The 13987-nt window shown below is 39.6% G+C and overlaps 2 protein-coding genes across 2 annotated transcripts in view; both read right to left on the bottom strand.

Moving 5' to 3' along the window:
- The window catches only part of LOC109901287 (15-hydroxyprostaglandin dehydrogenase), a 24863-nt gene extending 17678 nt beyond the window's left edge, over positions 1 to 7185 (bottom strand). The window contains exons 1-4 of the mRNA XM_020497334.2: positions 6827 to 7185; positions 6512 to 6635; positions 5139 to 5245; positions 3869 to 3965 (exon numbers count right to left, since the gene is read on the bottom strand). Coding sequence (XP_020352923.2) covers positions 3869 to 3965; positions 5139 to 5245; positions 6512 to 6635; positions 6827 to 6919 — 421 coding nt within the window. The 5' untranslated portion in view covers positions 6920 to 7185. The remainder of the gene's footprint in view (positions 1 to 3868; positions 3966 to 5138; positions 5246 to 6511; positions 6636 to 6826) is intronic.
- A 993-nt stretch (positions 7186 to 8178) lies between these two features.
- LOC109900471 (glycine receptor subunit alpha-3-like) overlaps positions 8179 to 13987 on the bottom strand; it is a 105231-nt gene continuing 99422 nt past the window's right edge. The window contains exon 9 of the mRNA XM_031837844.1: positions 8179 to 11204. Coding sequence (XP_031693704.1) covers positions 10884 to 11204 — 321 coding nt within the window. The 3' untranslated portion in view covers positions 8179 to 10883. The remainder of the gene's footprint in view (positions 11205 to 13987) is intronic.

Raw genomic sequence — 13987 nt, 5'->3', positions numbered from 1 at the left:
AAGGGAAATCTCTGCTGCTTACCAGACCAGGGGTCTCATTTATCAACCATGCATAGGCACAAATCTGTGTGTACCATGCGTGTGAAAATGGAAATTGATCAATAGGAATGTTTGCTTGAGAGTGTTTGTAAATGTACACACAGCCATGACCATGCGTAAGCACAGGATCACGTGGTGGATTAAGGAAACTGCTTGTCAAGTGTAGAATGGGGAAAATATGTGAGAGTAATAATTCAATCATTTTTCAATTTGGATTGCATTTCCATTGGGAATTCATGGAACATTGCTTGGCACGCTGTATCATTTGACCACATCAGTGCAATTGTTACAATAATAACCCATATAAAATACAGTAATTAGTTAGAATGAGAGGTATGAGTCAAAGTGAAACCATTGTTGACATACTATGAGACTGAGATAATGGGAAATTGCATGAGAGATGGCTAACCTTGCTCTGTTGGAGGATTCGGCACACGCTGCATTCTGCAGAGAGCGAGTTTTTAGAGACAGATGGCACATTTTCTGCATTAAGTACAGGTTGGCTCATCATATATCTTTTCTCAAAAATTCTATACGATTGTTTTTTGGAAGGTTTAAGACATACTTTAAAAAGGATACCATTCCAAAATGCATACCATTCCGGTGCACATCCAAGTGCTATCCACCCTCTGGATTTTTGGCAAAAGACACTTTTCAGTGGAGGCTTGCCGATCACAGCCCTCGATGAGCCAATATTTTCGATGCAATCATCAGCAAAACAAACATTAACACGTGCAATTTCCATGCAAAATCTCATCAGCATAACATCACCAGCCTAAACTATTTCAACTATGTAAACAGAAATGGATGGATGGATGGCTTGTTGGCGAGTGTTGCCTACTCAAGTATACAGTGGGGCAAAAAAGTATTTAGTCAGCCACCAATTGTGCAAGTTCTACCACTTAAAAAGATGAGAGAGACCTGTAATTTTCATCATAGGTACACTTCAACTATGACAGACAAAATGAGAAAGAAAAAATCCAGAAAATCACATTGTAGGATTTTTTATGAATTTATTTGCAAATTATGGAGGAAAATAAGTATTCGGTCACCTACAAACAAGCAAGATTTCTGGCTCTCACAGACCTGTAACTTATTCTTTAAGAGGCTCCTCTGTCCTCCACTCGTTACCTGTATTAATGGCACCTGTTTGAACTTGTTATCAGTATAAAAGACACCTGTCCACAACCTCAAACAGTCACACTCCAAACTCCACTATGGCCAAGACCAAAGAGCTGTCAAAGGACACCAGAAACAAAATTGTAGACCTGCACCAGGCTGGGAAGACTGAACCTGCAATAGGTAAGCTTGGTTTGAAGAAATCAACAGTGGGAGCAATTATTAGGAAATGGAAGACATACAAGACCACTGATAATCTCCCTCGATCTGGGGCTCCACACAAGATCTCACCCCGTGGGGTCAAAATGATCACAAAAATCCCAGAACCACACGGTGGGACCTAGTGAATGACCTGCAGAGAGCTGGGACTAAAGTAACAAAGCCTACCATCAGTAACACACTACGCCGCCAGGGACTCAAATCCTGCAGTGCCAGTACATGTCCAGGCCCGCCTGAAGTTTGCTAGAGAGCATTTGGATGATCCAGAAGAAGATTGTGAGAATGTCATATGGTCAGATGAAACCAAAATAGAACTTTTTGGTAAAAACTCAACTCGTTGTGTTTGGAGGACAAAAGATGCTGAGTTGCATCCAAAGAACACCATACCTACTGTGAAGTATGGGGGTGGAAACATCATGCTTTGGAGCTGTTTTTCTGCAAAGGGACCAGGATGACTGATCCGTGTAAAGGAAAGAATGAATGGGGCCATGTATCGTGAGATTTTGAGTGAAAACCTCCTTCCATCAGCAAGGGCATTGAAGATGAAACGTGGCTGGGTCTTTCAGCATGACAATGATCCCAAACACACCACCCGGGCAATGAAGGAGTGGCTTCGTAAGAAGCATTTCAAGGTCCTGGAGTGGCCTAGCCAGTCTCCAGATCTCAACCCCATAGAAAATCTTTGGAGGGAGTTGAAAGTCTGTGTTGCCCAGCAACAGCCCCAAAACATCACATCTCTAGAGGAAATCTGCATGGAGGAATGGGCCAAAATACCAGCAACAGTGTGTGAAAACCTTGTGAAGACTTACAGAAAATGTTTGACCTCTGTCATTGCCAACAAAGGGTATATAAAAAGTATTGAGATAAACTTTTGTTATTGACCAAATACTTATTTCCCACCATAATTTGCAAATAAATTCATTAAAAATCCTACAATGTGATTTTCTGGATGTTTTTCCCTCATTTTGTCTGTCATAGTTGAAGTGTACCTATGATGAAAATTACAGGCCTCTCTCATCTTTTTAAGTGGGAGAACTTGCACAATTGGTGGCTGACTAAATACGTATTTGCCATTGCTATGGCAACTTGAATTCTCCCAACAGTCCTCTTTTTGTAGTTGTTTTTATTTTTACTGGTCAAGTCACAACTGAGTAAGCCAAATAAAAACTTTTGGTTGTACTCTGACACTAGCACCTCTATTTCAGTTACAGAGAAGAAAAAAAAGAAAAAAAATTGTTTGCGCCATTGTATTTCATGGTACGGATTTGAATATCCCCCTCGGGTGTTAAAGGGAGGATTTTGACCATATATGGTTAATTAGGGGCGTTTCAAATTGCAAACAGCCAAGGTTGTGCTACAGCACTGAGGCTGAGAACAATTTGTATTTATCAATGGTTATCTCCTACCAGTGTGGGTATGACGATTGTAGGATTGTTTGATAAATCACGATTTTTCTATGGGTACCAACATTCTAAATTCTGTTTGTTAGTATAATTTTAGAATAGTTTCTACCGAATATTAATAAATGAGGCCCTGGGTTCAAATACTGTCTGAAATCATTTCAGATACTTTAGTGGTGCTTGATTGAGCTTGCCTTTTGCAATGGAATAATCGCAAAAGTCCAAACCCCACCCAGATGGTACTCAAGGCAGACTTGAGAAAACGCCGAAAGCATTTGAAAGATTTTGAATAGTATGTGAACCCAGGTGTGCTGCTTATATGAAAACAGATTTAGTGACACTTGACTGAGTCTCACAGTCAGTGGGCTGTTTGTCATGGCATTACTGTCTCCACTCCAACAAATCTATCCCAATCCAACAAGCCCACCACCCACCAAATTGAACCCCCCCACTTCCTTGTCAGTTTAATGATTTTACTGCTGGATCAAGATGTAAGCCACTGAACCACAGACAGACGTTCAGACAATTCTTGCACAAAATGGTTGCGCTAGCTGACTTAGATTGCACCAATAACATGCTTTCTCAATCTCCACATGCTGCTGTGGAGAAAGATTGAAAAATGAGAAGTAGTGTAGTTGTTAGTTTGCCGACTGAGGCGATAGAACAGCCTTAACCTACCCCACTAAGCAAATAGTAGACGCACACAGCAATGCTTATTGTCCACTGTGAAAACAGCATCAAACTCTAATCTATCAAGCGGTAATGTTGTAATGTTTGCTTTACACCTGTGTTATGTTGTGTTATGGTACACTGTGTAACCATATCGTACCAAAACAAAGGCCTGGGAATTTCAACAATAACAGTGAATGAAGTCAATGTGGTTGTTTATAGCTGATGACCTGTGACATATTCCATTACATAGGGGTTGCTCACATCAGCTGAAAGCAACCGCATTGCCAAAGACATAGCAAGTCATTCCCACACCCACATACACCACTGTTTCCCGGTTTCTTCTGTCTGTGAAGGCTTCAATGTATTGACGTGCAGCGTACAGTACATAAAGTATTGATGCATGTATGGAGCAGCCTTACCTGCCATGGATGAGACATTGATGATGACTCCTCCTTCTTTTCCATACTCTTTGCTCATATGATCCAGGGCCAGGTAAGTTCCCTTGATGACTGATGTCTTTGGAGAGAAACAAGAGGGCTTGAGTTTCAATATCCAACACATACAACAGGCACACTGTTTTGCTCTTATTCACACTGTGGTAGAACTCTTCACTGATGTCACGTAATGTAAACTAGGCTAAACTACAGCATCATGTAATATAATGTAAACTAGGCTAAACTATAGCATCATGTAATATAGTGTAAACCAGGCTAAACTACAGCATCATGTAATATAATCTAGGCTAAACTACAGCATCATGTAATATAATGTAAAACAGGCTAAACTACAGCATCATGTTATATAATGTAAACTAGGCTAAACTACAGCATCATGTAATATAATGTAAAACAGGCTAAACTACAGAATCATGTAATATAATCTAGGCTAAACTACAGCATCATGTAATTTAATGTAAAACAGGCTAAACTACAGCATCATGTAATATAATGTAAACTAGGCTAAACTACAGCATCATGTAATATAATGTAAAACCGGCTAAACTACAGCACCATGTAATATAATATAGGCTAAACTACATTATCATGCAATATAATGTAAAACAGGCTAAACTACAGCATCATGTAATATAATGTAAACTAGGCTAAACTACAGCATCATGTAATATAATCTAGGCTAAACTACAGCATCATGTAATATAATGTAAAACAGGCTAAACTACAGCATCATGTAATATAATGTAAACTACGCTAAACTACAGCATCATGTAATATAATCTAGGCTAAACTACAGCATCATGTAATATAATGTAAAACAGGCTAAACTACAGCATCGTGTAATATAATGTAAACTAGGCTAAACTACAGCATCATGTAATATAATGTAAACTAGGCTAAACTACAGCATCATGTAATATAATGTAAAACAGGCTAAACTACATTATCATGTAATATAATGTAAACTAGGCTAAACTACAGCATCATGTAATATAATGTAAACTAGGCTAAACTACAGCATCATGTAATATAATCTAGGCTAAACTACAGCATCATGTAATATAATCTAGGCTAAACTACAGCATAATGCAAGATTGATTTTGCAGTTAGTCAAATAACAGATTGTTTTGGAAAAATTGATTTTCACAAACTATCTCAATGACAAGACATTCAATCTAACATTTACTGGTGTTAGTCACGCACACACACACACACAGACACCCACCCCTCTTACCAGATTTACATCGATGGTCTTCTCCCAGTCCTTCTCATTGTTGATGCCAGCATTGTTGACAACAATGTCCAATCTTCCAAACCGGTCGACTGTACTTTGAAAAGCATCTGCAATATGAAAGAAGAGTCCAACACTTAGGTTGAATAACTATAGATGATGAAGAAGAACACTACCAGTCCTTACGAGATGGACATTTGTCAAGAACATTGCATCTTTATTTATTTACATCTAAACTATCATTTCGATTCTATATCAAAGAAGAACATCTAGTTCTTAGATTGATTATACAGGCTGTAATTACTACAAGAACACTGCTTCTTTGTCTATCTAAGTAAACAAGTACATTCAAACAATTATCTAAGCCACAAAAAGTGCAGTATAACAGGTATTCACCAGCACCTGCCTTTCAGCTGAAAACATTCCACAAGAAAACCTTTCAATTAAAAAAAAAACCAAGTCAAGTACGTTGCTCTACTTTAACAACAAATGTCTAACAAATGTCCTGTCTTACAAGACTAAATAGACGGTGTCGACGTTTACGTTTCAGTCGTGCATTGACAGTGTTCAGTGTTGGTTGAATGGACTCTTATAAAACACAGATATTTAGGTAAGGCTACATCCAAGAACATTCCAATGTCTTTTGCCTCGGGCGTTTTGGAAATCATGTCAAAAGTAGCTAATTCATTTCCACACAATGAAAGTCTGTTTCAGAGGTGAATGATGTGTTAAAATAGGTAAGGCTAAGGCCTAAAGGTGATCGAAAATGAGAATATTCAGAATTCTAAACCACCGCGCAGCATGAAATAAAATAGACTATTATGCATTTAGCCAAAATGCTAATGTTAGACTAGGCATATAGCTATACTTAAAAAAAGTAGGTTAGGCTAATAACCTTTAATAACCTCTAAAGTAAAAATAGCAGTACCATAGTAAAGTTGCAATTACCTTTGCCTAGTCAGACTGTTACCATGGTTACCCCATGGACAGTATATTCTTTACAAGACAGAATGTTGAATACAATTATATGTACATTTATTTTACCGGTTGTCCATACTGTTGGTCCTTTTTACCGTAAGGCAGTGGCGATAAAATGTCCATAGAATGCATAATCAAACCAACTTTTCAAACCGCTGGTAGTGGGTTCAGATGTTGATCACCTGAAAGCTGCTCACTTGATGTAAATAGATGCAAGCGATTTATGCATACTTTCCGAACTCGTACACGTGTTTATATTGTTTCGTCCATGTGCCAGGTGATAGAAAGCGGTACCAGCGCGTAGAGCTTGTGAGAGGAAATGTTCCAAACAAATTAATTGCATTCATCTCAGACTATGAACCAGAAGTATCACAGTTTTATTGTCAGGCAACCATTACCTTTAAGTTTCAATCTGTCCGTCACGTCACACTGAATGAAAATGCAGTTCCCATCTCCAAACTCTCCATTTAAAATCTTCTTGCATTCCTCTCCGACACTTTGATTCAAGTCAACAAGTGCAACCTGCGGGTATAAAATCAGAACATCTACAAAACTATGTACAAATATTTAAAGCTGTGCAACACAGTTGGTTTTGGCTCCATACAACCACGATAGATTGGTACAAGCGCCGCGCGTAAAATGCGTAAAGTAACCAAAACCACCGTCCATTTACGGGCGACATTAGGCTAATAACTTTATATATAAACACCAACCTTTGCTTCATTCTTCAGAAGGCTTTCTGCGACGGCTCTACCGATACCTTGCGCACCGCCGGTAACGAGAGCCACTTTACCTCGCAGAGTCATCTTTTACGCTTCATATGGCTGCGACACCGCGCGCTGCTTTATGTAGGCTCCTATATCATCTGGTACATTAGTTGTCAGAAAAGGGGCGTGTGGTGTATGTAGCGCTAAATAAACACACGGCGGATAATTACGCCGTCTCGTCTTTCACCTTTTTCATATTCCAAACCGACCTCCTAATGAGATAGGCCTACAGTAGAAGCTCACTACTGGCATCATAGAATGACATATGGCCCAATTTAATATCATCTCTGTGACTAGCAACAAACAGCATGAGGGAATATCTACTGCTATGCTCTTCATATTGGGCAACAATGCAGTGACGTCATAAAGCTCGCTATTGGTAGGCCTACAGTCTGATTTGAAAGGCAATAGCTTGACGTTAGATTCGGAATGCATTTTATGACGTTGAGATATAGACCTGCAGTATATGATATCCCTTTATGTGACCATTTGCCTCTGCCAAGAGGCCTGAAACTTCAACAAGGACATCAACCACTGGAGTCACTGGCCTATTCACCACGCAATCATTCAGAAGGCAAGGTCAGTACAGGTGCATCAAAGCTGGGACCGAGAGACTGAAAAACAGCTTCTATCTCAATGCCATCAGACTGTTAAATATCCATCACTAGCCAGCTACCACCCAGGTTACTCAACCCTGCACCTTAGAGGCTGCTGCCCTATATACACAGACATGGCATCACTGGCCACTTTAATAATGGAACTCTAGTCACTTTAATAATGTTTACATACTCTTTTACTCATTTCATATGTATACAGTATACTGTATTTTGGTCAATGCCCCCCCCCCCCCCATTTTTTTTTGCTTGTCCTAAGATGCATATATTTATTAATTTAATTATTTTACTTTTTAGATTTGTGTGTATTGTTAGATATTACTGCACTGTTGGAGCTAGGAACACAAGCATTTCGCTACACCCACAATAACATCTGCTAAACACGTGTGTGCGGCCAATAAAATGTGATTTGAACAACAGGGCACAGCAGGGTGACGGGTTCTATACCCACTCTGTGTGATTCTCTGAATTGATACAGTAACAAAGACACAAATGACAAAATCTTCATTTAGAAATGTACTTTTTTTCCCCCTCTATCTTTCCCTCCAAAGGACCTTTATTAGATTTATGAAAAGTATTTACAGATGTACATTATACTGGGGAAAAAAGCACATGTGTTCGTTCTTCTCATCATCACAGCAGCAACTAAAACACAGGTCAAACACAAGTTCAAAAATAAATCTATTGACATTGAATTCAGTTCATGCATCTAACATTTAATAATACTGTCATTTTTTGGTACAAAATAAAGTATTTAAATACACTTGCAATAGAAATGTACATGAAACGTATATTAATTCATCCTTCTACATTGTGTTTAGCTGTGTCAAATACTAATATGTAGAAGTGGTATTAAAATCTGTAGAACTATATGAAAGCTTTGTCACTTTATGAAGGAATGTGGGAGTATAGATATGTTTTTACCAAAAGTATATGGCACAGTATCTCTTCCTAGATTTAATCAGTAGTTGTTTTTAAATAGTGTAAAATTCTGGAAATGTCTTACCAAATATATTGTTTAAATATCTTTCAAAAAACATCACAACTGTCTTGGAGTACAGGAACCCGTCAACCATCTAGAAGAAGGAGAGGAGATTGATATATTGCACGTTTCATAGATGTATCCATAAATATGTTTATTTGATTGTCTTCTCCATTGTGAGTCATCTTAAAATTAGGTCAGGTCTTTACACTGCAGTTTCATACTGTCTCTGTGTGTCATCAGGTTTGATCAAACACAAGAATATGATACGACTGAATCATTGCCCATTTATCCGATATTCCGATCATTTGTCTGTTCATACAGCTCTGTTGTTGATAATAATTTCAGTATATCAACATACAAAGTAAACAACCCCTCATTTCTATAATTATTTTTAAATATAGTTAAATAACATTTTACTTCATCATAACAATTACAATCTATTCTAAATTCTTTCTTCATCTCTATACATCGACTTTGACCCCCCAACTTATGGAGTGTGTGAATTCCTTTAATTTAAAAGTCTTACATCCCATACATGTAACTATTCAAATATAGGTACTCTGGATACTGAACCTAGATCAGTTATAACTTAATTGTGATGGTGCTCCCCAGGGTTGTGTACTGCTACCAACACAGTTTCTGAGTGATACCCTCAGTGACACCAGAGCAATAGTAATTTGAGAGCATTTGATAGACAAAAATGATAAAATAAAGATTATATTGAAAGGCAAGTTGTAAACCAAGAAGTGAAAGGCCTGATTCAGGCTGTGTATAGTATTATGGCTATATACTGTTAAAGTAACTGCCCAGTGAAAATCTCTCTTTTAAAAGTTCATATTCTGTTAACTCATTTCCAAATAATGTTGCTGACTCTTCCTATACTCGTATTTGTGAACAAAGCATAAATTGGAGAGAAAAAAACACTTAAAAAACTCCACCTCAAACTTGTATCTCAAGCAGACCGTTTAAAAAATGCTTGCCATTTCCTCATAGAACATGTCATCTCCCTGAGGAGGATGAGCTGGCCAATCAACGGTCGACTTGAGTTAAAACTTTTATATACCCATACTATTCTGTTGGTGGGGTACGTCCACACCCTTCAAACACAGAAAACCTGTTCTTTTAACATACTTCATTAAAACATTTAGAAAACGATTTCACTCCTATTTGTAAGAAATTATAGGTCATATTTAATTGAAATCTGAAAACACTTGGCAGTTACTTTAATGATATCCTCAGCCTTCCAAATTCACAGTGGGGACTCATGGCGACTGCATCGGTATCAAATCTCTCTTTTTCTATTCTATTTTCTTCTCAGTCGGTTACCTCTTTGGTCGATCCTTTGTTAGCTTGTGTTGAGATTCTAGGTAATTTAAGGTGGATGCTTTCACATATTTGGCCCCCTGTTTGACTTGAGTGTTTCGGCAGTGGTTTGTTTGATCGAGTGAACGGAACAGTGAATAGTGAATCATCATTTTGTGGAAAGAAGGAAATGAAGGTGAGAAAAAAACATGTTCACACCGTAGTTGAGTTTGTGCTGAGTGTGGACCAGGGGAGTTGAATCACTCAACAAAGTCACAAAGAGGTTAATTACGTTTCTGTACGTGATGAGTAGCACTAGGGACGGGACATTTAACCCACAATAGTGAGTTGGAAATGTGACAAAGTGGCAGCTTTTTATGTCTGAGAATTATAACAAACATCTGATGGTTTATAATAAAGATGCACTATAATCTGGTGGAAAATCTACAAAGGACTTGAGTGTACTGGAAGTTTTCACTTGTTTACCAGTGTTGTATGGAAACTGCACTGTACATAGAACATTGGCAGTAAAGCTGTAAGACACAAGTGTGTGTGTGTGTGTGTGTATATGTGTGTGTGTGTGTGTGTGTGTGTATGTGTGTGTGTGTGTGTTCGTGACAGAGGGTTTGCAGAGGTGAATAAAAGCATCGCTCCTGTTTTGACTGCACATTGTGTAAGGTGGTGAAGTGGGACTCGTCCGATACTCCAAACTGGTCTCCCGTTGCATAGTGAGCACGGTGTCTGTCCTCTCTTGTTGTTGTTGGGTGATACGGACATAACTCTGCTCTGTAAATACTCAGTTCATCTCCCGAGTCATCTCCTTAATCCTCTTTTTAAAACCTTGGCAGGACTTTGTTTTGGAACCCCAGGTAGTTGGTGAACTGCCAAATGTTAATGTGAAACAGTTCCCACATTGTAAGGAGGGACCGGGGTCTTCTTCCCCCTTGTGTCATTGTACTGTACTGTAATGTACCCTACTGTACTGTAATGTACCCTACTGTACTGTAATGTACCCTACTGTACTGTACTGTAATGTACCCTACTGTAATGTACCCTACTGTACTGTACTGTAATGTACCCTACTGTACTGCAGTGTTCTGTACTAGTCCTTGTGCACATCCTCAGCCCGGAGAATCTTGTACAGGACCCAGTAGAAAATGTTAAAAAACAGGAAGGCCAGGGGGAAACCCGCCCGCGATACCGTGTCGATCTTCTTGGCGCGGTCGATGAACAGCTTTCTCATCTCTTCGTGGCTCTTGGCGGCCGGGTCCTTCTTGGCGTGCTGGGCGGGCTGTGGCCCCGCGGCGCCCGGGGTGGTGGCGGCGTTGTTGGTGGCCTTGGGGATGGTGCCGTCCTTGACAGCAGTGCCGCCACCGCCGGTCGTGGTGGTGAAGCTGAGGCGGCTCTCCCTCACGTTGTCGTCCTACGAACAGGAAAGGCGGGAGTTAGTTAGATAGGGGTCACAGGTCAAGGATGAATAAACTCCCAGAACGGGAACGGCTCCCCCGATGGACTGCCTTGAGGTGCTCCAGAGAGGGACACTGAAATGTCATCCCTCTCCCTCAATTGATCTTGCTCTCCCTCCTCTCTTAACCATGGGGGATCGCTTGCCATAGCAACAGCAGCAGCAGCAATATGACAAGCTGACTAAGTCTCCCAGCCATGTACACTTCAGTCTCCCTCCTGCTAACACTCCAAATAAACTTGACTTCAACTAAACTTCCGCCTTTGACTTCATGTTGAGTCAATGCCTATTCTCCCTAACTCAATAAATCTATCAAAGTGCAACATGAACATGGAGTGATTTGTGCATCATGAGACCTTGCTTAAAACCTCTAGTCTATTATTGTTTTATAACCCATAATACCTCTGGTGTTATCCTAGGACACACCACTCTCTCTTTCAAACCTACTCATTCCTGTACCCTTTAGAGTCGTCACCACTCAAGCAACCCCCTGGCCTTTTCCCTCAAATGTCAAAACTAGGGTCGAAAAAAAAAAGAGCTCAGAACTGGAAATTCTCTTTAAAAAGCAATTGACATCATATGAATGAAGGGGTTTTACCTTTGGCCTATGCACAAACAAATCCCTGCACGTGATAGTTTTATTTGACATGACCAATATGGAAATGATTTAAATGGAATGAAAACAGGATCAATACGAGTTGAGCAATCATTTTTCCATGAGCGAATTCACAATGAACAACAAATTATATGTTGACATGAGGGAAGAATAGGAAAGCAGGAAATGTTTGGATATTTTCCTTATTTCCAGGCTGAAATGCAATTTCTACAGAAATGCATTTGGATAGGGAAATAAAAAGAAACAAACAGCAACACCAACTGAAAGGAACAAGGAACTGGGAGTGAAAACAGAGAGTGTGTGTGTGTGTGTGTGACAAGTTGACAACAGGCCATTATTACATTAAACACATTATGAAGAATAATGGAATGCCATTAGTGTAATGAAGAATGTCACAGAGTCAATGAGTCACTACATCAGCATTGTGAGTCACATTATGCTTAAAGGGATACTTCGGGAAATCGGCAATGAAGCCCTTTATCCACTTCTCAAGAGTCAGATGAACTGGAGACCATTTTTACGCCTCTTCATGCAGTTTGAAGGAAGTTGCTAACTGGCGCTAGCACAATGACTAGACTTCTATGGTAACGTTTAGCATGCTAGCGTTTACCATAGGCGTCCCAGTCAGTAGTTAGCATTGGCTCGCAAAACCACCTCCAACTTCCTTCATACTGGATGCAGAGATATAAAAAATGGGATCCACAAGGTCATCTGATTCCAGGGAAGATTTAATTGGCACACATTTTTACAACACATTCTCTTTGATGAAATACTGTAAAAAAATGTTTTAAAAAGGTATGTTTCTATGCTTGTCTTTGTATAGCTCTCATACTTAGGTGTGAAAATCAATATGAATATGGAGAGAACACCAACAACGACAAACAGCAGAGGAACAGCACACAACTACAAGAAACACAAACACACAAACGTATGACCAGATGGAGTGTGGGATTCTTATAGCTGGGTCCTAATGTTCTTTACCCTGTCAAGAGGAATTGTAGATGTGGCCCATAGATCCATATATGGCCGTATCGTTGTTTCTCAAACCATTAAAGCGTCTCAATGACTCAGCCAGCTCATTGGGATCAATGGAGTGATCCTCATCACCATTCTTTCATCACAGGAGAAGCATGCAAATGGAAAACAGAAACAAACAAAGTACTAAAATGATGATGAGAATCATGCAATATCGAGGAATTCACTGTGGATATGCCTGAAACCCTGTGGATATACCTGAAACCCTGTGGATATGCCTGAAACCCTGTGGATATGCCTGAAACCCTGTGGATATGCCTGAAACGCCATGGATATGCCTGAAACCCTGTGGATATGACTGAAACCCTGTGGATATGACTGAAACCCTGTGGATATGACTGAAACCCTGTGGATATGCCAGAAACACATGAAAATAGACAAGAACAGCAAACAAGAAGGTGAATCAAAACGAAAGTTGTGCCTTGCTTTAAGAAACTGGGCTGAAACTGAAATTGAACATAATATAATTTTTGTGTGTGTGTGTGTTGGTATTTGACTTCTAGACAAGTTCGTTACCTCAAGTTAGTTAGAGAAAGGCTGAGCCCTGCATGTTTGAATTGACAATGACCCCTATCCACTTTGACTTTTTCCTCCTCTTGGTTACCAGCAGTGTTCATTCATCTTTATCTCATCGTGTTCTATCCTGATTTCCCTCCATCTCTTTGATTTGATTGGCCTGAGTATTCCCTTGGTATTCCCCTGGTACAGAGAGAGGCAGTCTTTTTTGTATGTCTCCATTTTATATTAATGGATGAGGGATAGGAAGAAACACAGACATCAGCCAAATGTTCAGACACTGACCCGTTCTGTCCTTCAGGAAGCTTTGTAGTAAACATGTCGAAGTAAACATTGGAAGTTTTATCCTTGATGTACCACAGGTTGGTGTAGTAACAGTATATGGCCACCTGGGAGCAGTGTTGACTCAAAGGTGGATGGTAGAACAGTGCACCTGTTGGGGAAGTTGCTTTGCTGTTGTGCCTCAACTTTTACTTTGTGTCAAACAAGGCCATGTTGTTTTGCCTAGTCCGAATACAAAGATTATGCTAACTTTCTATAGTCTACTTTCATGAGTAAGAATTTGACCGCAACT

Source organism: Oncorhynchus kisutch, linkage group LG12, assembly GCF_002021735.2.
Source record: "Oncorhynchus kisutch isolate 150728-3 linkage group LG12, Okis_V2, whole genome shotgun sequence".
Classification (NCBI taxonomy): domain Eukaryota; kingdom Metazoa; phylum Chordata; class Actinopteri; order Salmoniformes; family Salmonidae; genus Oncorhynchus; species Oncorhynchus kisutch.
Note: the sequence above shows the minus strand (reverse complement) of the source record. Positions and strands in the feature narration are given on the sequence as shown.